At 41.5% G+C, this 22,002-nt stretch overlaps 1 protein-coding gene across 4 annotated transcripts in view; it reads right to left on the bottom strand.

The window, feature by feature from the left end:
- LYN (LYN proto-oncogene, Src family tyrosine kinase) overlaps positions 1-22,002 on the bottom strand; it is an 86,577-nt gene that overhangs the window by 4,926 nt on the left and 59,649 nt on the right. For all 4 annotated transcript variants that reach the window (XM_090039986.1, XM_090039987.1, XM_090039984.1 and 1 more), the window contains exons 11-12: positions 12,982-13,135; positions 9,575-9,706 (exon numbers count right to left, since the gene is read on the bottom strand). In XM_090039986.1, the coding sequence (XP_089896112.1) occupies positions 9,575-9,706; positions 12,982-13,135 (286 nt within the window). The remainder of the gene's footprint in view (positions 1-9,574; positions 9,707-12,981; positions 13,136-22,002) is intronic.

Genomic DNA, 22,002 nt, shown 5'->3' with positions numbered 1-22,002 from the left:
TCCTCTCTCTGAAACCAATGAGGAAAAGCAGCTTGATCAGGAAGGAAGAACTGCCATAGAGCAAATGACATCTCACGCCAGTTATACCCATGCATTTTTCCATTAATTCTTTTAAAACCAATGCAGTTATTCTGGATTTAGTACAGCATAGCCGATCAGCAGGGATCCTGGTTTTCTCTGATAAAAAAAAATCCTCAGTTTTTAGATTAAATAAAGTAGCCTCAAATCCACATTTTTCCTGTGATTAAAATGAAGGTGCATGTGTGTGTATTAGTGGTGTTTTGTTTTAAATCACAGGAAAGTGTGGATTTGGGGTTACTTTTTTTAATCTGAAAATTCAGGATTTTTTTTAAACTAGAGAAAACCAGGATGCCTGCTGATCAGAATTTGGCCCGTACATAATATCTCTAAGCGACTAAAGATTTTTTTTGTCAACACAAATTAAGTCGTATTATCAACTGGCAGATCTGAATGCATCAATGAAGTAGATTGTACCAAGATCAGCAAAGCAAGGCACGTTTCAGATACTAACACTTATTTTCTGGAGTGGCAACTGTTAGACTGAATTTAGCAGCATACTTTGCTAGTTGATTTCCAGACACAGTAGTGCTTGAAATAAAGAGGAAGAGTGCTGAAACAAGAAATATGCTTGAATGAAAGTGCTGAGAGGAGTTTGATGCTTCACTTTTCTATCAGAAGGCCATATTGTGTCTGGTTCTGTCTGGGTATATGGATAGTCACACTGATTCTTTCATAGGTCTTCCTGGGATGTGCAGTGTGTCAGAACAGACAGGGTAAAGCCATGTGAAGCATATGCTCCATATGAAGCAAGCTGTAGTACCCTGAAAGATGGTTTGGTTCTCCTGCATAGCAGTCCACTGGAGGAAAACCTGATGATTTCCTGAATCACACAGTGACTACACACACCTACATCGCCCCATAATTTGGCAGACAAATGCTCTTACTTGACCTGTTTAGCTTATAAGGAAACATCTGCACTACAGCTGGATAAGCCATTTTAATTTGTAGATTTTCTGCATATTTAAATATCTATATGAATAATTTCTATATGCATGCAAGTTCTGCCAACCACAGTCCACAGGCTGTCTAAATAAACCCATTAGCTTATTCACTCAAAAGAAGTCACTTGGTGGAACACAAAGAAAGGTCTCCCGTAGCTCTCAAAGGTGAGCCTATGCTTTTAACATCTGTCGTAATTCCCTGTAAATATTGTATTAACGACGAAAATGAGCCTGAGGCAAAGAATTTATATGCAAACTTTTCAAAGTACCTATGAAATTTTCCAAACCTTTCAAAGTTCAGAGATATTTGCTTCTACTTTCAGTTTGAGCCTATTGTAGAAATAGGTCTGGACTATGGAATTTGGATCTGGACTAGAATCCTTAGTTTTGGGCATCTTTAAATTTGCCCTTAATTTGGTAAAAATGCTAAAAAACTTCCCCTGCTTTTCTATAAAGAGTACCTGCTTTTGTATAACAATAAATTTTGGAGGATACTAGAAGAACAAGATGTCATAGAATAAGAGTCTTTTGATGCTCCATAAACACACAGCAAAGGCCAAGACCTTTATGGAAAACAGTGAAGAGAGAACTAATGATACAACAGTCCCACATGCTTTTGTGCTAATTTTATTTTTTCTATAGGCTCAATAGTGAACATGTAGAAGAACTCCAGTTCACCATGGGCTTGACCTTGCAAAGTGATCCACCCCCTGACCACAATTAAAAAAACAAACACCTTAAATATACACTTATCTTTAAGCAGGTGAGTAGAGCTGCTGTACTGAACAAGAGCCCTTTATACCCAATAAGACTATTCATGAGTTTCAGTTTTTGGCTAGACAGGGGCTAAATGGCCCCAGCATCTTGTAGGATTGAAGCCTTGCACCATTATTCTGCAACAATTAGTACCCAAGGCAAAATATATCTATTTTGTGCTGCAGCCTACTGACAAGAAGCCTATATGAAAACATAACTGCCACAGGCCTCCAGCCCAGACTTTCAAGAGTCTTTTTATCCATGTTTGTTAGTGAAGTCACAAGCACACATGCTCAGCCACATTGTTACGGACATAATATTATGAATGTGTTCATTAAATGTGCAAGTTTTCCACTATACAACCACCCGGTTGGCTGTGTTAGATTCCATTTGGTATGATTACAGATAGCAAAGCATAGCTGCTTTCCTCAAAATGTTTCAGGATTTTTCTACAGTCAGAATATTTCTTAACAGTTTCACCAGAGACGCACTTTGTTTCCTAACTGATATTCAACCAGAGTGCACATCTCTTATCCAATTTATGATTTAACACAGGATGCTAACTGTAAAGTATAATGGAACGCTCTCAAATTTAACAGTTGTAGCTGTTAAACTTGACAGGATATAGAAACAATACCTTTACATTGCTGCCTCTAATCCTACCACCAAGATTCAGCACTGGGGTGTGAGGGTCAAGAATGACTGAGTAGAACAAAAGGGCACAATGTGATCAGTAGCATGGAGGAAGAATCTGTCTCTGAAAGGAGGTGCATGTAATATGGAATTGTTGATAACATCAGAATGCCAGTTAGGATGTTTCCAGTATTTGACATAGTCTTTGATCATCTGGAAATGAGTTTCCTAACAACTGGTTCAAATTGTATACAAGATTAGATGTGTGTGTCATATTTCAAAATAGTTCTTGTAACCATAATCACACTAATCACTTCAAGTTTATCAGGAGGAAGAACAGCTGTTGGCATTTGGGAACAAGGCTCACAAAACTCAGTTTTCTCAACTCAAAATACCTTCTGCCAAATTCCTCGTTTAGACTCTCTATATACTGGTATTAGCCACTTGTCAGTTTTAATTCAAACCATTTCCATGTTGCTTTAAGCTGAATTCATTTAATACCAGAGATTTAGTTAGTTTTAAAACTGTTAATAAAAATCTTAAGACAATCTTGCTAGAGTTTAATAATTTATGATTTCTACCCTAGCCCCAGTACACATCACCAGGACATACTCATCATACTGGAGTTTTGCGTCTTATACTTGAATTAGACTGACTAATTTGCTAAGCCACATTTTCACAGCTGTTTGTTCCGACTTAAGGACAATAAGCTGGTATCACATATTTTGATCACATGCTGGATCTTCATATTACATTTTTACATTTAACTTTCTGAAATCAACCAAAGAAATATGGGTGACTTAAAAAAAAAAATCTGCCAACAAATTGATGTGATAGTTGAAGCAATTTTACTGACATTGACAAAGTTCTCTTTCCAACAGGATCATATGGAAATAGGGCTGGAAGGGACCTCATGAGGTAATCTAAATCCTCCCAGACTAAAAACATTCCAGGCAAGTGTATGTCTAACCTACTCTTGAAAACTTACAAGGATGGAGATGCCACAGTTTTACTAGGTAGCCCATTCCAATGCTTTAGCACCTTCAATCAGAAAATTCCTTTTAATCTCTAACCTACATTTCCATTGCTGCAGCTTGAGGCCATTGATCCTAGCACTGTCCCCTACAGCCACAGAGAAAAGCCCATCTCCATCCTTTCTATAAATCACCCTTCAAGTATTTGAAGACTTATCAAATCCCCGCCCCCCCAGTCTTCTCTTCTCCAGACAAAATAACCCTAGCTCTTTTGGCTCTTCCTCATAAATCTCATCTCCCAGGCCCCTAATCACCTTTGTGGCTCTGCTCTGGATTCTTTTCAAATGGTCCACATCTTCCTTAAAGTGTAGGGCCTAAAACTGGACACTGTATTCCAAGTGAGGCATCACCAGTGCTAAACACAACAAAAGATCACTTCTGCAATTGGCAAGTGACACTCCGGTTAATACAACTCAGTATGATGATGTTTTTTTGTTGGTTTTTTTTTTTTTTTGCAAGAGAACACTGTTGGCTCATATTCAACTTATGGTCTACCGTAACCCCTAGATCCTTCTCTTCAGTAGTGTAGCCTAGCCATTCACTCCCCAGTTTGTATTTGGGCATGCAATTATTTCGTCCTAAATGCAGAACTTCGTTGCATGTTGTTTTATTGATTGAGGATCATTTATCCAACCTATTCGGGTCACTCTGGATCCTAGTCCTACCCTCTGGAGCATCTGAAATTCCACTCAACTTGGTGTTGTTCACAAATTTGCCAAGTATGCACTCAATCCAGTGGAGGGCAAAGAAAATGTTTAGGGAGCTGGGGCACATGACTTTGGAGGCAGCTGAGGGAACTGGGCTTATTTAGTCTAGAGAAAAGACGACTGAGGGGGGATTTAATAGCAGCCTTTAACTACCTGAAAGGGTGGGGGATTCAAAGAGGAGAGAGCTAGACTGTTCTCAGTGGTAGATAACAAAACAAGGGACAATGGTTTCAAGTTGAAGCAAGGGAAGATGTTAGGAAAAAACTCTCAGTAGGAGGGTAGTAATACACTGGAACAGGTTACCTAGAGAGGTGGTAGATTCTCTATCCTTGGAGGTTTTTAAGACCCAGCTAGACAAAGCCTGAGCTGGGATGATCTAATTGAGGATGGTCCTGCTTGGAGCAGGGGGTTGGACCAGACGACCTTCTGAGGTCCTTGCCAACCCTCATTTTCTATGATTCTGTGGGTATTCAAAGTGTCCTTTGTGCCCACTGTGCACACAACTTGAACCTGACATTCTCTTGGGGAAGCAGCACCCAATGGTTAACTAAACCCTCTGCTGTATCTTGTAGACCTGTTACCCATTCACCTCTTTGGGTCCTGATCAAACAAAGAATTCAAGCTTGTGTTTAAAAATAAAGCATGCTAGCAGTGCTATAGACTTCAGGGCATAAGCAGTCCCATTGAGCTCAAGAAATACTGAAATGCTTGCAGCAGTGAACATACCCGTTTTTGCTTCTCCTCATCTAGCTGCAGTCTATATGCTGTCCCTTAATCTCATCCAAGGAGGCTCACCTTTCACCTGTTTCATTAAAATGCCAGATGGAAGGTCTGTTCTCCCATAATTGAATTTGGGGTGACAAGCTTGCTTTGGCCCTTTTCAACCAAGACGACCTGAAATGTCACTGCTCTTGCACTTAAAACATTTATGAATCCTGGGACTGCAAAACTCCAAGTGCTACTAATAGTCATGCTTGGAATTCTTTCAAATGTTAAACAGACAGATCTGTAGCACCTAGCAAAGCATTTCTGGGAACTCCTGTGTTTGAAAAGGCACGTGAACTTTACAACTATGCCTGAAAGAAGGTTTGGCTCTGGAGGTCTTCTTCTCATTAATTAAGTGGAAGTAGGAAGTGCAGAATAGCATGGTTAAGCCACCCAGATTTCTCCAGGAATATCTGTGGCTCTTCAGTTAGCATTTGCAAAGACATTCTGCTTCTGAGAGTGTTTGGGAAGTTAACAAAAGATGCCTGACACATGGAAAGTATGTACATAAATATCCTTTATAGTAGCTCAAGGGTTTTCAACCTTTTTCGACCAGTGTACCCCTGGTGGCTGGATGCAGAGAAGGGGAGGGTGTGGTGCACAGCCGGATGCAGGGGTGGGGCACACAAGGAGAGCCAGCAGCCACTGTGTCCAACTGGGCAGGCAGTGCCTGCATGGCAGTGCAGGATGATGCATGGCAGCACTCCATCCCCACCCGCCTGTGCATACCCCCTAGGGCCTTCTCAATAACCCCAGTTGACAACCTTAGTAGCAGCTGTTTCTGTGTGCTGAAAATAAACTAAAGCATGTTCTTGTGCAAAGAAAAAAGAAATCTTCAAAGAAAAGCAAAAATTAAGGTGCTTAAACATAACTGGTATGTTAGGTAGTAATGAAGCAGTTTTTTGCTATTCGCACAGAAAATGAACACTTCTGTGGATTCTACTTCCATCTTCTTTTGGGATGTCTAAGGTTGACAAAAATATTACTGTAGCCAAGAGAACAGCAGCATTACTGACTTGAAAGTCCATTTATTCAAGTGCTCTATTTCATTATGTGAACAATGAGGGTTACATTCTGTTTCAGAAGAACGGTTGGCAGAAACGGTGATGGTGTTGTCTTGTACGTCCAAAACACGCAGACTTGTCCCCTGGTTCAGGAGGAACCAAACAGCAAATTAGAATGCATTTGGATGAAGATGAAAGGTGAAAGACATGGCACCAATACAGTGGTGGGAGTTGGTATAGGCCACCAAATCAGGAAGAGGAGGTGGATGAGGTACTCATCAAACAAGTGACAAATTTAACCAAAAGCTATGGGATGATGCTGATGGAAGACTTCAATTTTCAGGACATCTGCTGGAAGAACATTGCAACCAAACAGAAAATGTCAAGCTGGTTCCTAACTTGTATAGAGGAAAATTTTCTCTGTTCCAGAAAGTGGAGGAAACAAATAGTGGATCATCTATTTTAGATCTTGTCCTGACTAACAGGGAAGAATTGGTGGAAGATGTGAAGGTGATTGGCAACTTGGGAGGTAGTAATCATGATATGATAGAACCTGAGACAGGGAAAGCACATAAGGTCAGCAAAATTAGCACACTAGATTTCAAAAAGGCAGATTTAATCCAATTCAAGGAGCTAATAGGCATGGTATCACGGCAGGACATACTGAAGGATAAAGGCACTTGGGGGGAGGGAGGAGCTTCCAAGGGGCACAGTATTGGAAGTCACAACACAATGGAAGCACAAGAAGAAACCAATTTGGCTGCACAAAGAGCTTCTAAAATGCCTTGCAAAAGGAAAATATACAGCCAAGGGAAGAATGGGCAGGTCAACAAGGATGCATAATAGGAAGTAGCAAGAACCTGCAGGGACAAAGAATCAGGAAGACAAAAAGAAAGAATGAGCTGAACCTGGCAAAGGAAATTAAGAACAGTAAGAAGAGGTTCTAGAAGTATGTTGGCCAGAAAAGAAGGACCAAGGAAACTGTGGGTCCTCTGTTAGCAAGCTAGGGAGAACTCTTACCTGAAGATACAAAGAAGGCAGAGCTACTAAACAGCTACTTTGACTTAGTCTTCACAAAAAATGTAAGCTTTTAGACACCTAATAGGGATTATCTGGATAAAGAAGGGGGCAAGCTGAGGGAGGAGATAAAAGAAATTGTTAGAAAGCTTTTGTTGGGTCTGAATGAATTCAAGTCAGCAGGGCTGGATGTGCTTCCTCCAAGGGTCCTGAAGAAACTGCAGGACAAGAACTCGGAGTCCTTGGCAATGATCGTCATTAAGTTGTGGGAGATGGGCCAGGTACCAGAGGACTGGAAAAGGGCCAACATAGTTCCCCCTTTTTAAAAAAAGGGCAAGAAGGAGGACCTGGGGAACTACAAACTAATTAGCCTCAGCTACATACCTGAGAAATTACTGGAGCATATTCTAAAGAAGGCCATCTGGTAAGCATCTGGAAGAGGAAAGGCTGACCACAAGCAGCAAATGTGGATTTGTCTATGAGAAGGTCATGTAGGACCTTATCAAAAGCCTCGCTGAAGTCCAGATACACAATATCCACAGCATTCCCTTCATCCACCCAAGGGGTTACTGTGTCAAAGAAGATGATCAAGTTTGTTTGACATGATTTGCTGTTATTAGTAAATTGGAGAAATGTGGGCTGGAAAAATTCCTACAAGGTGGATAGATAACTGGTTCAATAGTTGCAAGCAAAGGTAATTGTTAACAGGTGCATATCAGAACAGCAGGAAGTTTTGAATGAAGTCCCATGGGGGGGGCCAGTGCTGTACAACATGTTCATTAACAATTTGGATGCTGGCACAGGAAGCTTATTGAGCAAGCTTGCAGACGACACAAAACTGGGAAGCATTGTGGACAGGTTGGAGTATGCAAGAACAATTCAGAAAGATCTCAACAGATTGGAAAGTGGGCTAGAGCTAAATGGATTAGATGGAGTTCAGTGCAGACAAATGCACGGTGCTGCACTTTAGGAGGAATAATCAAAAACGCAAATATAAAATGGATAACATCTGGCTGGATGGAAACACTATGGAAAAGGACTTGGGAGTCTTGGTAGATCACAGACTCTATACGAGTCTGCACTGTGATGAAGCCACACAAAAAGGCAAATGCAGTTTTGGGGTGTATCAAAGGAAGCAAAAAGTGCAAGACATGGGAGGTGGCAGTGCCTCCCTACTCAGCACTAGTTAGGCCCTATCTGGATTGCTGTGGGCAGTTCTGGGCTCCACATAAAGGACATGGAGAAGTTAAAGAGGATCCAGAGGTGGGCAACAAAGCTGAACAAGGTTTTTGAAAGCAAGTTATATGAGGGTAAGCTGGACGAGCTAGGTGTGTTCAGCTTGTGGAAAAGGCACTTAAGAGGGGACATGGTAGCAGTCTTCAAATACTTGAAGGGTTGCCATAAAGAAGAGGCAAAGCACCTTTTTTCTCTTGCTGCAGAGAGGTGGATATGGACAAATAGACTCAAGCTGCAGCAAAGTAAGTTTAGATATCCTGAAAAACTTCTTCACTGTTAGAATATTAGGGCAGTGGAATAGACTGCCTAGAGAAGTTGTGGACTCTCCATCATTGGAAGTGTTCAAGAAGAGGTTGGACAGCCATTGGCCAGCAATATATCTAGGCATAGCTATGCCTATTTTCTACCATAGATACTTACCATGCTTCTGGGCTCTGCTGGTTGCTCCTGCCTCCCCCCACCCATTTTTTTTATGTTCTGTGTGTCCATACCCGCAGAGACATTGGGTGCTGGCTGCAGCTAAGGCTGGGGACATCAACTGGGGCATGCCAATCCTCCTGCTAGGAGCAAAGCTGGAATTTCCTGGCTAGAGGATTTTTCCCCTCTGCTCAGGGTCACACCAATCATCATATTTGGGGTCAGGAAGGAATTTTACCTCATGGTCAGATTGGTATGGGTTATAGGGGGTTTTGTCATCCTCTGTAGCAGGGGACATGGCCCTCTATTTGGGACCTTTTGATCATATATTGACAGTTTGTAGAAGCAGGACATTGGCTGTCATAATTCCTCTGCTTTACCTGTGTCAGGTTCAGTTATTAGGTCTATGTTGTGTCAGGGTTGATGACAGTCTTATGCAGAGTTTAGATTATGGTTGTATGGGATGGTTTGGATACAGATGATCCTGCCTCACGTGGAGGGGAGTTGGTCTAGGTGACTTCTGAAGGTCCCTTCCAGGCCTACTTCTGTACGATTAGTAACAATATTTAGAACTCATAAGTGTATCTAATTTGTCAGTAAACCATTTAATGTCAGCTCCTGGAAATCAGGTTAATTGATGATTATTGAAATTCAGCCTGTTACAATTTTAACATCCAATTTCATAAAAAATTAATACTACACTGAAATAATGTAAAGAATTATGTTATAATGTACTGATTTGAAGCTGCCATGCAGTAAGAAGTCTTAACCAATGGGCGTGATCATCCTCAACCATGTGGGATCATCCTCAACCACTGCAGTAAGACACACAATGACTATGACTTTTTAAAATACTTTAATATAGCCTACAGGATATACCACAACTGTTCCACTGCCTGATGCATTATTTTTGGTTAATTATTTTCTATGCCTCTTTTCAAGAATATCAACATTCAAATTAATTTTGATTAACATGTTCATACCTGGATAAGGGATTTTTCCATAAGTAACAATTTCATACAGGAGAATTCCAAAAGACCACACATCAGACTTGATTGTAAAGGAACCATAGTTAATTGCCTCTGGTGCTGTCCATTTTATAGGGAACTTTGCACCTACAAAACAATACACACTCAATTTATCAAGGTATAAGTTGCTTGGATATGCTTTTGTAACACTTAAGTCTTAATGAACTTTTATTATTACCCGCTATTATTTCCCTAAAGAATTGCGTGTACAATGAACACTTCAGACAAAACCCTACTATTATTTTTAGGAACCTCAAAAGGTACTAACAAGTCTTCCTGTCCAACAGTCATCATGTTTCTCCTGGCAGCCTCAGAGGTTAAGAATTTAAGATGGAGTTTTTCAAAGTAATCTAAGGGCTAGGCAATCTAACATCCTTAGTCTCTTTTAAAAATCTTAAGTTCAGGGTGGAATTTCAAAGGAGACAAAGGACATTAGAGCACTGTGGTTCTTCGAGTTAAACATATGTTCTCTTCCTAGTGGAGGCTTAGGATCCATTACTGGGACAATACAAGAACCACCTCAGATACATACCATACACTGCACCTCTGTGAGTTAACCAAAGATCTCATTCACTTGTGCTGTCAATGTGATAACTCTCATCAATATTACGCTTAAAAATTTAGACTAGAAGACCTATGGAAGGTCAGACGAGAAGATCTACGGAGGTCCCTTCCAGACGTAAAAATGAATACAAAATGCTTAACAGCCTGGTAAACTATTTCCATTTAACTTCTCATGGGTAGGAATCAAAAGTGTAAGTGAAAAGCTAAACTTCATATGTAATATGTTGACTCTCAGATACACTGAAACATCATCATAAACATTACACCTAAATAATGTTCCTTTTTTCCAATACTAAGGGGACAATCTTTGTTCCACAAACAGGATTACTGTCCTTGAAAAGAAGCCTGCAGTGTTAAGCAGAAGTCTATTACTAATATAATCTTTAATTGATTGCATCTTATGTTTCAGGTTCTGTTATTATACAAAAAAATTGTAATCATGTCTTTCACTTCTGATTCCTAAGGTTCCATCAAAGGACACCTAAATAAAATCTTTCCATAATTTAGTGGGAAAAATTCAAAGGGAATAGGACGTTATTTTTTTAAGACAAAAGAGCAATTCAAGAACTACCCCTTTTCATGCAAGGCTTTGGATAAGCTATGGAAACTGGGAAAATGCCCATAAACTTTGGAAGTAGCTACTTTGTTAGGGTGCATGGAAGTGAATGTAAGTTTTGGGATGTTCAAGAATGATATACCCCCATGGTTTATTTAGTTAATATACAAGACCCAAAGCTGGCTAATAAGCAAACTTCTTTCTCCACATTACTTATTCTGAAAAATTCATTTGGTTCTTCCTTCCTCCCCTTTCTTACTGAATAGCTATTATTTACTAACTCCTTAGTACTCTGCCTTCCTTTTACCCTAACTAATGCCTTGGGTTATTCTTCTTTGCACATCAGTGTCCCGTTTACTGTCCTCAATCAGAGGTTTCCAAAGCATAGCCTACAGGGCAAATGCAGCCTGTAAGGGCCTTTTGATACAGTCCTCAGCCCTGTAGTCTTTAAAAAAAACCAACCAAACAAAAAAAACCTGTTACCAGGGAAGTGTAGCCCACAGGCTAAATGCAGCTCATAAGCACCTTTGATGCAACCTACACACCCAGGACTGCCCATTTGAAATGGACCTTCAGGAACAAAAGTTTGGGAACCACCATCCTAAATGATCAATTTCTAGCTATGCAATAACATGTGTACCATTTCTTTTAAAACTGTAGCAGAAAAGCCAGGCAGGAACCAAGCTGGGAAACCAAGAGACAGCCAACCAAGGGGTCCACAGCCAGGCAGGCTGACTCATGAGTCACAAGATGGTGGTTTTATTTTTTGTTTTGGATAAAGGATAGATGACCTCCATCCACATGGACTATGTGGAGAAGTACAGACTAATGGTGCATCTACTAAAGCTAATTTAAAAAGGTACTTTTCACATGTACTTGTGACAAAATTAGCAAAAACATACTACATAAAACCCCCAAACAACCTCCCTGTATGTAGGCTTCGTTTCTTCACAGATCCTGGCCTTGCTAAGAAGTTCACTCCTATGACAGAATACCATAAGGAGTAAACAGCCTACCACACACATTGCCCCACTGCTATTTCATTGCCTTAAAGAGAACATCCACATGAGGATGGCAGAATTGCCATAGCTCTGCAAAGGTTTTTTCCCCCCCAGCTCCACCAGGGGAAAAAAAATCTCATAGATATTCCCATTTCATAAAAGGAAGGGCGTATAGGGGTGCATCTCAGATAGGCACTTCGGCTTAAAATAAATGGAACATTTTAACTGAGTTCTGGAGACAAAACCCAGTTCACAGTCTAATTCAACAGACAAAAAAAATAATGGTGATATCAAATTAGTAAAAGCAGCCAACTTTCAGGAAACAAAAATCAGGATGTAGCCCCAATTATTTACAGACCACTAGAACCAGAAGTAGTCTAGTCTTATGCCACCTGCAGTTTTGGTTAGTATAGCTAAGTATGGTACCATGGTGCTGCAGGTAGCCTGAGCATCATCACTAATTCACCCAGGTGTAGTTCTGGGTGAACACAGCTACAGTGGTTTCAGTTCACAAAGCAGCCTGTAGCTGTCTCCCAAACTGGAAGCAGCAGAGTCTTGTGCAGTGTTTCTTCTCAGCAGATTCAGTAGGATGTGGCCAGAATATTTGGGCAGTTCCAGATCAGTATGACAAATCAGGGACGGTCTAAGGACACCATAACACAACCAGGACTGTCCCAGAGACTTTAGGAGAGTCAGTCACTTTACAAATTAATCAGTTGGATTTAATATTTTTAGGTTGTATTGCTCATAAAGGTGACACAAATGGTACTTTTCAAATGTTCTTGTTGTCTAGACCAGAGGTGTTAAAGATACAGCCTGAGGCCAGATCTGGCCCACAGAGCCACTCTATCCAGGCCACTTGGCTACTGGCAGGCTGCTGGAAGTTAGGAAGTGGCTTGCTGCAGAATCCAGGGCCTTGGTGGACGTGGTGATTGGCAAGCGAGGGCCGACCCAGGCCCTAGTCACCCCCAGCCATTTTACCTGTCTCTGCTGCCACAGTCTTGCCCCCCTGACCACTGGACCCTGCCATGTGCCCTGTGCTAGAGCCAGAGCTGATGCCATGCCTTCGGGCATGTGGCAATGGCAGCTTTGGCTCCAGCACAGGGCATGCTGTATGGGGTGGACTGTGTAAGTTTTTACACTACACTTTTTTGTTTCGTTTCCAAATGCAACGCTAATTTAGTTGTTAAATCATAAAAGGAGTATTTTACAGTGTTAAAAAAATAGAAAATTATACCCACCTTCCCTTGCTGTGTATTCATTATCTTCGATTACTCTTGCTAAGCCAAAATCAGCTATTTTGCACATAAGCATATCTGAAACCAGAACATTTGCTGCCCTCAAATCTCGATGAATGTAGTTTTTTCTTTCAATGTATGCCATTCCCTCTGCAATCTGTAACAAGAGGAAGTGCTTTAATTTTGGTATTTCTGCAGTGTGTATATAAGTCTATATATCCATATAGATATCTATATAGTTACATTTATATCTAGATGAGGGCAAGGTACCCGTTTAGCAACTTTTACCATATAACAACAGTAACCTGAGTGATCTCAAGATAGTTGCTTGTATAAAGCATGCATTGGCAAGATTAGACCCTTTATAGCCATGCCAAGAATTATACTGCCCAATTCAGGGCAATGAAGAATGTGTGAAAGTCCCACAGAATTCAGTTTTGAGCATACATATTTGCTCTACTGAATCAAGATCTTAAATTAATAAGGATATATAAATATGCTGTAAGATCCCTTCTTAAAGTATTCCCTACCTAAAAAAAAAAATAAAAATGAGCCATTAACTGGTGATAAATTAAGATGCTCAAAAATAAAATAGGATTTAAAAATAAATAAAAGGCCTGTACAGGTTTTCCTGTTATGGAACCCCTTTTAAGAGGAGATTAGGCAAGAAAGCACACTTGCAAGTCATTTGCAAGAAAGCTGCAAGTTAATATAAGCCTAACATTTAATATAAGCCTAACATTTTCACCTGTGATTTGAAGGGAGCCGATTACTGGAAAATCAAATATTTCATGCTTATTCTTACTTGCAGCATGCATCTGTACATACAAGAGTAATTCTTAGCAGATTTGGCTCTCACATACCATACTTTCATAAAACAAACAGAAAAACTACTTTTATTTCACCTGTCAAAACCAAAATTGAAAGTGATGAGACTCATAATATCTTCCATCTCAGGGAAGATTTTTAGCATTTGCCTAATTATTAATGCACTGTTTAAAAATAAGGAGTCAAAACCTGGGGTGGTAAAAATCATTAGTATTTATATACTACCTAAACATATGCAAGGAACTGCAAAGGATAATATGTGTACAATTGGTCTTATACAGTTAGGTTTTTCCTTCTCGGACAGGAAAAGTCTATTGCAAAACAGGAACCCCAATGCACTCTGCTCTAATGCTGCAGTTTTCAAGTTGGATTCACATGGAACAGAAAAAATAGTCTGTTCTGTCTGTGAGGGGAAGGAGAACCCAGCAGTCCTTTCCCAGTCTCAGTCCCTGGCACACCCATGCATTAACCATGCTTTCCTTAACACAGAATAAGTCAGCTCTGCTCTGAGCAAAGTGTGGCTGCCCTCCAGCTGCCTCATGTGTCCAGGGCTAGGGATAGAAGTTACACAAACTAGTATAAGTGAATGGAAACCGGTTCAAATCTGTAACAAAACAGAAGTTCAGTGTACATAAACTGCTTTCAAATTGGCCAAAACTAATTTAAGATCTACTTGGATAGATGTAGTATCAGACTGAACTGATTTAGTTTAAATCAATTTATTGACCTTCTGTCCCAGTTCCCCTCAAGATTCAAGTTAATTCTCAGCCCCCTAGCATCCCAGGATGCTTTCCCCTGCAAACCCTGCCTCTCCCCAGTCTCACAGAGTGGGCAGCCTAGCCTTGGCCTAAACTGTCCGCTCCAGCCAAGCAGAGAGACATGCTCCAGCACCCCCAGCTTCTGGCCTGAGCCACTGCAGGCGTGTGGCTGCACTTCTGGAATCCAAAGAGAATGTCTGTTTACCTGCTTATTGGTTCCATCTACACAGGTTAGACTAACCTGCAAAGACCGAATCAATTCAGCCTTGGGCTTTTTGACTGCCTGTACTTAGCCCAGGGCTTTGCTCCCTTTAGAGCCACACAGTGGAATGGAGGTGAGCATCTGACTATTACAAAAAAAAAAATAAATCATGATCACCACTTCTGCTAATCTAATCTATCTTCAAAAAGCCCCTGAAGGGCAAATCAAATGCCTGGGCCAGCATTTATGCACAGATCAGCAACAGCACATTCTTTGTTCCTCTTTTTGGGGTCAGGCAATGGAAAAACAGCACTCCCTCCCTCACCCCCCCCAACCCCAATCATGAGCATTTTCTTATAAACCAATGAACTGCTGCTGCTGATAAAGTTAAGTTTCAGTTGCAGAACAGAAATTAAAAGGTTCTCAGGCTGACCTGGGAAATATGACCTTTAACAGATTTGTGAAAACAAACAGCATCTCTGTGTGTTGTGTTTATTAAAAGAGGAATTCTGACTGAAAAACTGCCTCATAAGGTCTTGGTTGGAGACCTACAGGCTGGCTGTGCATGTGTTACGATACTGACTTGCATGCTCCAGATCCATGACTTAGGTTTTAGAAGGAAGGAGGGATCAATGTGAAGGTCTAACTAAGAACAAAGCTATACCTGATACTAATGTTGCTGCATTTGGTATGAAATAACACAAGTGAATGCAGAGAATTTCAACCGATGTCACTTTTCTACTCCCCTGCCCCATACACATGATGTTGAGTACTTGTGGTGAACATGACAGTAGGTAAGTAAGTGTAGGAAATAAGACTGCTATGGTGAATTTTGATTTCTACAGATATCCTCCAAACCCTGCCAGTTGATTTCCCCACAAAAGCTTCTGGAAAAACAAAGATTTTTTTAACACTTGTGCAAAGTCCACTGAAAATCAGTAGACCTGAAATACCACTGCTGATGATTATTCAGCATAAGATCTGCTTTGATTCTTTACATTTTCAGCAAATTTTACAACTCAAAAATACATTTTTCAGAACAATACTTTTATTTGCATTAAAAGTGTGTGGCAGGGGAGGAGGTAGGGCATGGAGTTTTAAAAAGTCATTTGTATACCAGTTTTCACACATCCAAAAATTTCCAAGCAGTGAAAAGAATAAAAGATAAAAACAACAACAGTTCCTTTTCTGAGTGGGAAAGAGCAACTGCGTTTTTCAGGCAAATAAAATGTGCTAATGAATGTTAAATTACTGCCTATTGCAAAGGCTGACACAAATATTCACGAAGTAAACCAGTGCTTTCCCAAGGCATTCTTATAAATTGTAGTAACATTTTTTCACTGACACGCTATGTATTATGCAAATCAACTAACGAGTATAAAAAGAAAAAGTAGAACTATTCCTAGCTGGTCACGTAAAAAGTGTTTGTACATTCAAATGAGCAGCCAAACACAGCTGTTGTTCAACTATATACAAATGCTACATAGGGTTAGGAAAAGTGGCTTTGTTTTCTCTTTAATGCCTCACCTAGTATAGAGCACTTTCACAGCTTTCGTTTTTAATACACAATTTTGTATACTGAATTGAATGAATATTCTTCCAATATCCCTTTAAATAATTACTGCCATGCCTCCAAGAACTATTCAAATTGCTCTTTTTTCCTTTAAATCACTGTGTAAGCAGCCTCCCCACTGCAAAGCTACATGCAAGAGTAAAGAGTAAATCAGGTCTCAATGGGCACGTCTACACAAGACACTAGATCACTGTAGCAATGAGCTACATTGCCATGGTTCATTGCTATGGCGATGAAGCATCAGCAGGCAGGAACTGTGATGCCGACCTATTGCACAGTAGCAGTAGCATGGGAAAAAACCCATGCAGCATTGGGACTGTGCGGTAATGCCAGTTACTGTGCAATCATTAGTACTTACACTTAGTACAAGTGTGTCCTGGAAAACTATTTAGTAAGTGGATGTAGAATTCTTTCAAAATAAAAGTATTACTATGGAAGCTAAAGGCTATTATTGTTGCAAGAAAATGGTTGATGAAAAGCAAAATACTGAATACTGATGAAACGAGCTGAATGAATCTTCAACACTGTCCCAAAAAGAGCTAAAAAGTTTTACAAAAGCATAAGAAAATGAAAAATTATTTTAAATGGGGATACTTGATGAACTGATGCATAAACAGAGGGTTATCTCCCCTGCTCCCCCTAACTACAGGTTCTGAAGATGAAAAATCTGAAGCTGAATAAACTTAGGGTAAAGTCAGAATGCATTTCTGGAATCCTAGGGTAGGTAGGACATTACACATAAACTGGTTTAAGTGATCAGAAACTGGTTCAAACCTCTAACAGAAGTTCAGTGGACATAAACCACTTTGAAAATGGCTGAAACCTATATGAGGTAAACCTGGTTGAATGTAGTATCAGACTTAACTTATCTGGGTCAAACCAGTTTATACAATGTCCGTTTCAGATTCCTTCCTGGTTTAACTTAAACCAGAGTCCCCCAGCATCCCATATGCTTTGCAGGGCTAGAGCAGGGTTGTCCCCGCCCCTCTCCTTCCTAGTCAGAGCACTACCACTGCTCTGGCTGGCTGAGGGACTGCAGCAGCTGCCAGGCTTCCCCCTGCTCCACCCCCTCTTCCCGGCTGGCTGCTCAAGTAGAGATCCCCCTTCCTGCCCCTTTCCCAGGGCAGGGACCCAGTATCTGGCCATGCTCACCCATGCTAGCTAACACTGAGAGGTGTCTGCGTGATTCTCCAATTTCATTGGAACAAAGCGGACAGCTAGTGGCTTGCACATGCAAATACACCCCACAGATGTAAAGAGTTTGAAACTAATGAGATGTTTTCTTTTCTAGGGCTTGAGGGGACAATACACTGTTAGGACAAGCAGCCTGCTAACTGCAACTGGTCAATCTTCAGGAGGGGACAGAGAAAGGTGTTAGAAGTGACCTGGTTTGCACACAGTTTGAAGAACCAGGGAGACAAATTGAAAAGGTCACTAGCAATAGATGCAGGGTTTGGCAACACCAGGAGAGAAGGATCCCCTTGAGCAGCCAGCGGGGAAAAGCCTGGGATGGCACAAGCAAGGTTGGGGTTTATACCCCTCTCTAATTAGTGTGTCCTGCCAGGGCCTGGCCATGCCCCACCTCAGCTCAACATTGTGGAAAGGAAGGGAATGCTGCTCTAGCACCCCCCAGCTTCTAGCCTGAGCCACTGCAGGCATGTGCCTGCATTTCTAGAATGAAAGAGGGAATGTCTATCTACTTCCAAATTGGTTCAAGTGTTGCAGGTTAAATCAATTCAGGCTCAGGCTTTTCGAATGCGTGTCCCTAGCCCTAGAGAGTACAAGCCCACTGTCCCACTTTAAGTACTTCTGAAGTACACCAAGTACTTCAGGTTGCTTGCAGGTGTGAAAAAAAGCAAAACAAAAAAAACCAGTGCTTTACTGGAAGAGGAAGTGAATTAGTTCAACCCAGCTCACCAGCATCTATATAGACTGGGTACTTCAGCAGGATTTTTGGGCACTTTTAGCTAAATCTGATTCAGCTATTAGATGAAAGCACCAAAAAGTCTTGCATGTGATCTACACAGACTTTGGGCAAGCCAGGTCAAAGTAACATGATGCATCTTCTGTACTGTGTGATAAGCTTAAAGTAAACTGTTTTTTTTCCCCCTAGGTCTGTAAGCAGCCTCAGAGATATCAGTTTTCCCAGGACAATCGTGGCTAATTTGAGTTAGCTGCCCTTCATTCCAAGGAAAAGGGCTCTGTCCCTTCCAGGCAGAAGGACTCAAATATTAAGTTTATTTTTACCCTTACTGTTTATACAAGCAGTCATTGTTGATACCTCTTTGGTGATAATTCAAAGCTAGAATTAAGTAGTATACACAAAATAAAGCATTATTAGCTATTTGTTTTGGTTTGTAATAAGGTGAACCTCAGCTTTATACAGCATAAAATTGAAGAACTTCAGGTTTGTACTGTAATTCCAAATCAGAGTCCTCTCTTCCTTATAATGTCCTTTTCAAAGGCATGGTTTCAGCATGTTGTGCAGTGCTATTTATTAAATATTTATACAGAGAGCGTACAATTTAATGAGACACTGAAGAGATTCTGACTGTATATTTCTAAGCTGTACATAAGAATATGAAGTAGTGCTATTGCTAGACTGGTTTCAGCTGAGCTCAGTACTGTCGTATCATGGAACCTTTTAAATTATTTCTCTGCAGTTTGGCAAGCTGGATTTCTTAAGTTAAAAATTTAAGAGCCAGATCATCCACTGCAGTGAAAATACACATGCTGCAAGTCAGTGGGCAGGGGTGAAGCAGGGTGTAAAGGCAGCTTTTGGCTACTCTGTATATTCCTATGAACCTGGTGACAGTACAGGGGGCTTGAACTCTTACTTAGCTTCTCTATTTCACACCAGCTGCTGTAAGGATTTCAAACCACAACTGGAGAAAAAAAGAAATACCACTGCTAAATTCTGAGGTTGAAGTACCTGCACTTCAGATATCAGGAGGTCTCAATTTCTAGGGCAGCCTGCAATTCAGGAAAGGCGTTTACCGATCAGTGTTAATAGGATGGTCTGTAACCTAATGAAAACCAGATTCCTTTGGTAATGTCGACTTTAGACGAGCAAAACTTCTTAACAGGGTTTAAAAAAAATTTAGATTAAAGCCTGGCACACCCCAGACATTAATCGGCTAGCATCAAATGGAAGAGGCACTGAAAAATAAGTACAGTACCACAGCATTTATGGTAATCTGAAATCCTTCAGAAACAAATCCCAAATTTTCTATGGCTGATTAATATATTATTTAAATATTTACTGTTCATGAATATTTGTATTAAAACATGTGGGCAAGGGAGGCTGGAGTGTATTCCTTAGCTCTTGCTAGCTGCTGTATATTCTGAATGGAACAAAAGGCTTGTTCAAAAAAAAGGAAGATGAAACAGTAACTTGTGCAATTATTTACCAGAATTTTATATGTTAAAAAAGGAACTTGAAAAGGAAACTCAAAAGAAGAAAAAAATGGAGATCTCTAATACAGAATAAGAATTACTAAAACATTTGCTACAAGTGTATTTATTAATTTTATTCAAAATTTATTATTGTGATAGCATTAAGGCATTTAAAAAAAAAATAGAAGAGTGGAAGTTTTCAGCCTTTCCAAATGAAGGATTTAATTTGCATCAGGATTCTGTATACACGTATATGGTAACTGCACTGAATGGAACTGCACAATGTCCATTTCCTGAAGAAGGAAGAGATGAAGTCCGAGAGATTCGCTAACACTGGAGCAAGGGGAGATGGAGTTTACAAATCGCAAGCAAATATAGGTGCTGCACTAGTCACATTTCAGCACCTAAAAATTCCGAGAGCCCTTGCTCCAAAAACAATAGGCAAGACCTACCATAATAAATTAACCCAGGGGTGCTTAACTTCCAGCCCATGAGCCAAAACTTGCCCATGGTGCTGTCACCCAGCCCATGGGTCTCCCCACAGGTCTGGAATTTCAGCAGCAGTGGAGTGCTTGATCCCAGCATGCAGTGCCAGGTGGTGCTGGGCCCCAGGGCCCAATCCCGGTGGGAGGGAATGCTGCCAGGTCCCCCAGGACCCAATCCCAGCACACAGGGAGTGTGGTGCCAGGCCCCCAAGACCCGGTCGCAGCATGCATAGCAGGGAGCAGGTGGTGATGGGTGCCAGGGCCTGGTCTAGCTGCTGATGGGCTCTGTGCTATTATTCTGGCCTGTGAGGCCATAAGGCTGAGCACCACTGAATTAAACAAATGTTGTTAGTCTAGTTAAATAACTACACAAGAAACCGATACCAGTTGTAAACAATCCACTTGGTAACTTTGGACTACTGTATTAAATTAACAGACTTCTGTGGCACAACTTGAGAAAGGAGCTGATACAATATGCGTAATTTCCAAACTGATTGACTGGAACCAAACAACTTACAATGCCTTTGGAGCTGCTCAGTTTCATTAACTGATAAGTAGGGCCTGGTTTAAATCACAGGCCCAGCTCACTAGTATCAAGGCCCATTTGTGGCAGGGGCCACCATTTTCATGCCCAGATCATGGTGGCCTCTACCCATGAATGGGCCATGATGCTAATGGTCAGGGTGGAAAGTGTGGTCAAACCTGCCTGGCATCAAGGCAGCGGTGGCTTGGCAGTGCCCTCAGCCAACAAACTCGCAACACTGGTTGAATGGGCTGGGGCCCCCCCCTTGTGCAAGAGATGCCACTCACACTCCAGTCCCCTGCCACCTGCCGAGCAAACCTTTGTTGGTTGCGGGCACTGCCAAGCCACTTCAATGCCAGGCAAGTTTGGCTGGGGTAGGGCTGTCTGCATGTATGTGAGGGGCCACTGTCCCTCAGCCTGACCCACTGCTGCCCCAAGACCCACTCTGCAAGCAGGAGCCCTGCTGGGGCAGCACAGACCACTTTCCTCCAACTGCCTGCCGGGCCCTGCCTGGTAATGCATCACTGCTAAAAACACTTGCTGGGGTAGGCAGGGGCAGACACTGGGTACTGCATGGCAGTCCCCATGGCTCCATTTTTTTGCAAGGAAAAGCCACATGGTATGGCTGCTTCCTGGGGAACTCCCCAGCAAAAGTCAACTTCCTGATTTTCATGAAAAATGCAAAATTGTGGTTAAAACCAGGCCCTACTGGTAAGTAAATGATCTGTGTAGGGAGAAGGAACTGCTTGCAAATTTCATCAGCTGTGAATCTCCATGCTATGGAAATCCTAAAATCCGCTGGAGAAGCCCTCCCTTTCCCAATGATAAGATGAGGGGGCGTGGCCAGGCCCCAGCAGGATGCTGTAATTAGGGAGGGGTTCCCCCCTCCTCCCTGTTGATAACAGAAATTTGAGTTGCACAGCAGGGAGTCATGGAGTTGTTGGCATTTGTCATCCCATCAAAAAACACAGTCTCTCTCATTAGTTCAAGCTCTTCAGAGGGCCATTACCAGCTACCTGTTGATTAGCTTCAAAAAGCCCTAAACTGACACTGTCCTATCTGCCTTTGTCCCATCTCCTACAGCACAGATCGTAACCAGCAAGTGGTATGTTAGCTAATGCTGAGAGGTGTCTGTGTAAGGCAGAGGGGAAGAGGGAAATCTCTGCTTGAGCAGAGAGTGGTGAGGGGGAGGGGGGACCAGGAGGAAGCCAGGCAGATCCCACTGTACCTGCAGTCTCTGCAGGAGCTGCAGCCAGGGA

The sequence above is a fragment of the Crocodylus siamensis genome, chromosome 3 (genome assembly GCF_052110815.1).
Source record: "Crocodylus siamensis isolate JL-2025a chromosome 3, ASM5211081v1, whole genome shotgun sequence".
NCBI classification, from domain to species: domain Eukaryota; kingdom Metazoa; phylum Chordata; order Crocodylia; family Crocodylidae; genus Crocodylus; species Crocodylus siamensis.
The sequence above is the reverse complement of the archived record's forward strand: the minus strand, read 5'-3'. Positions and strand labels throughout refer to the sequence as shown.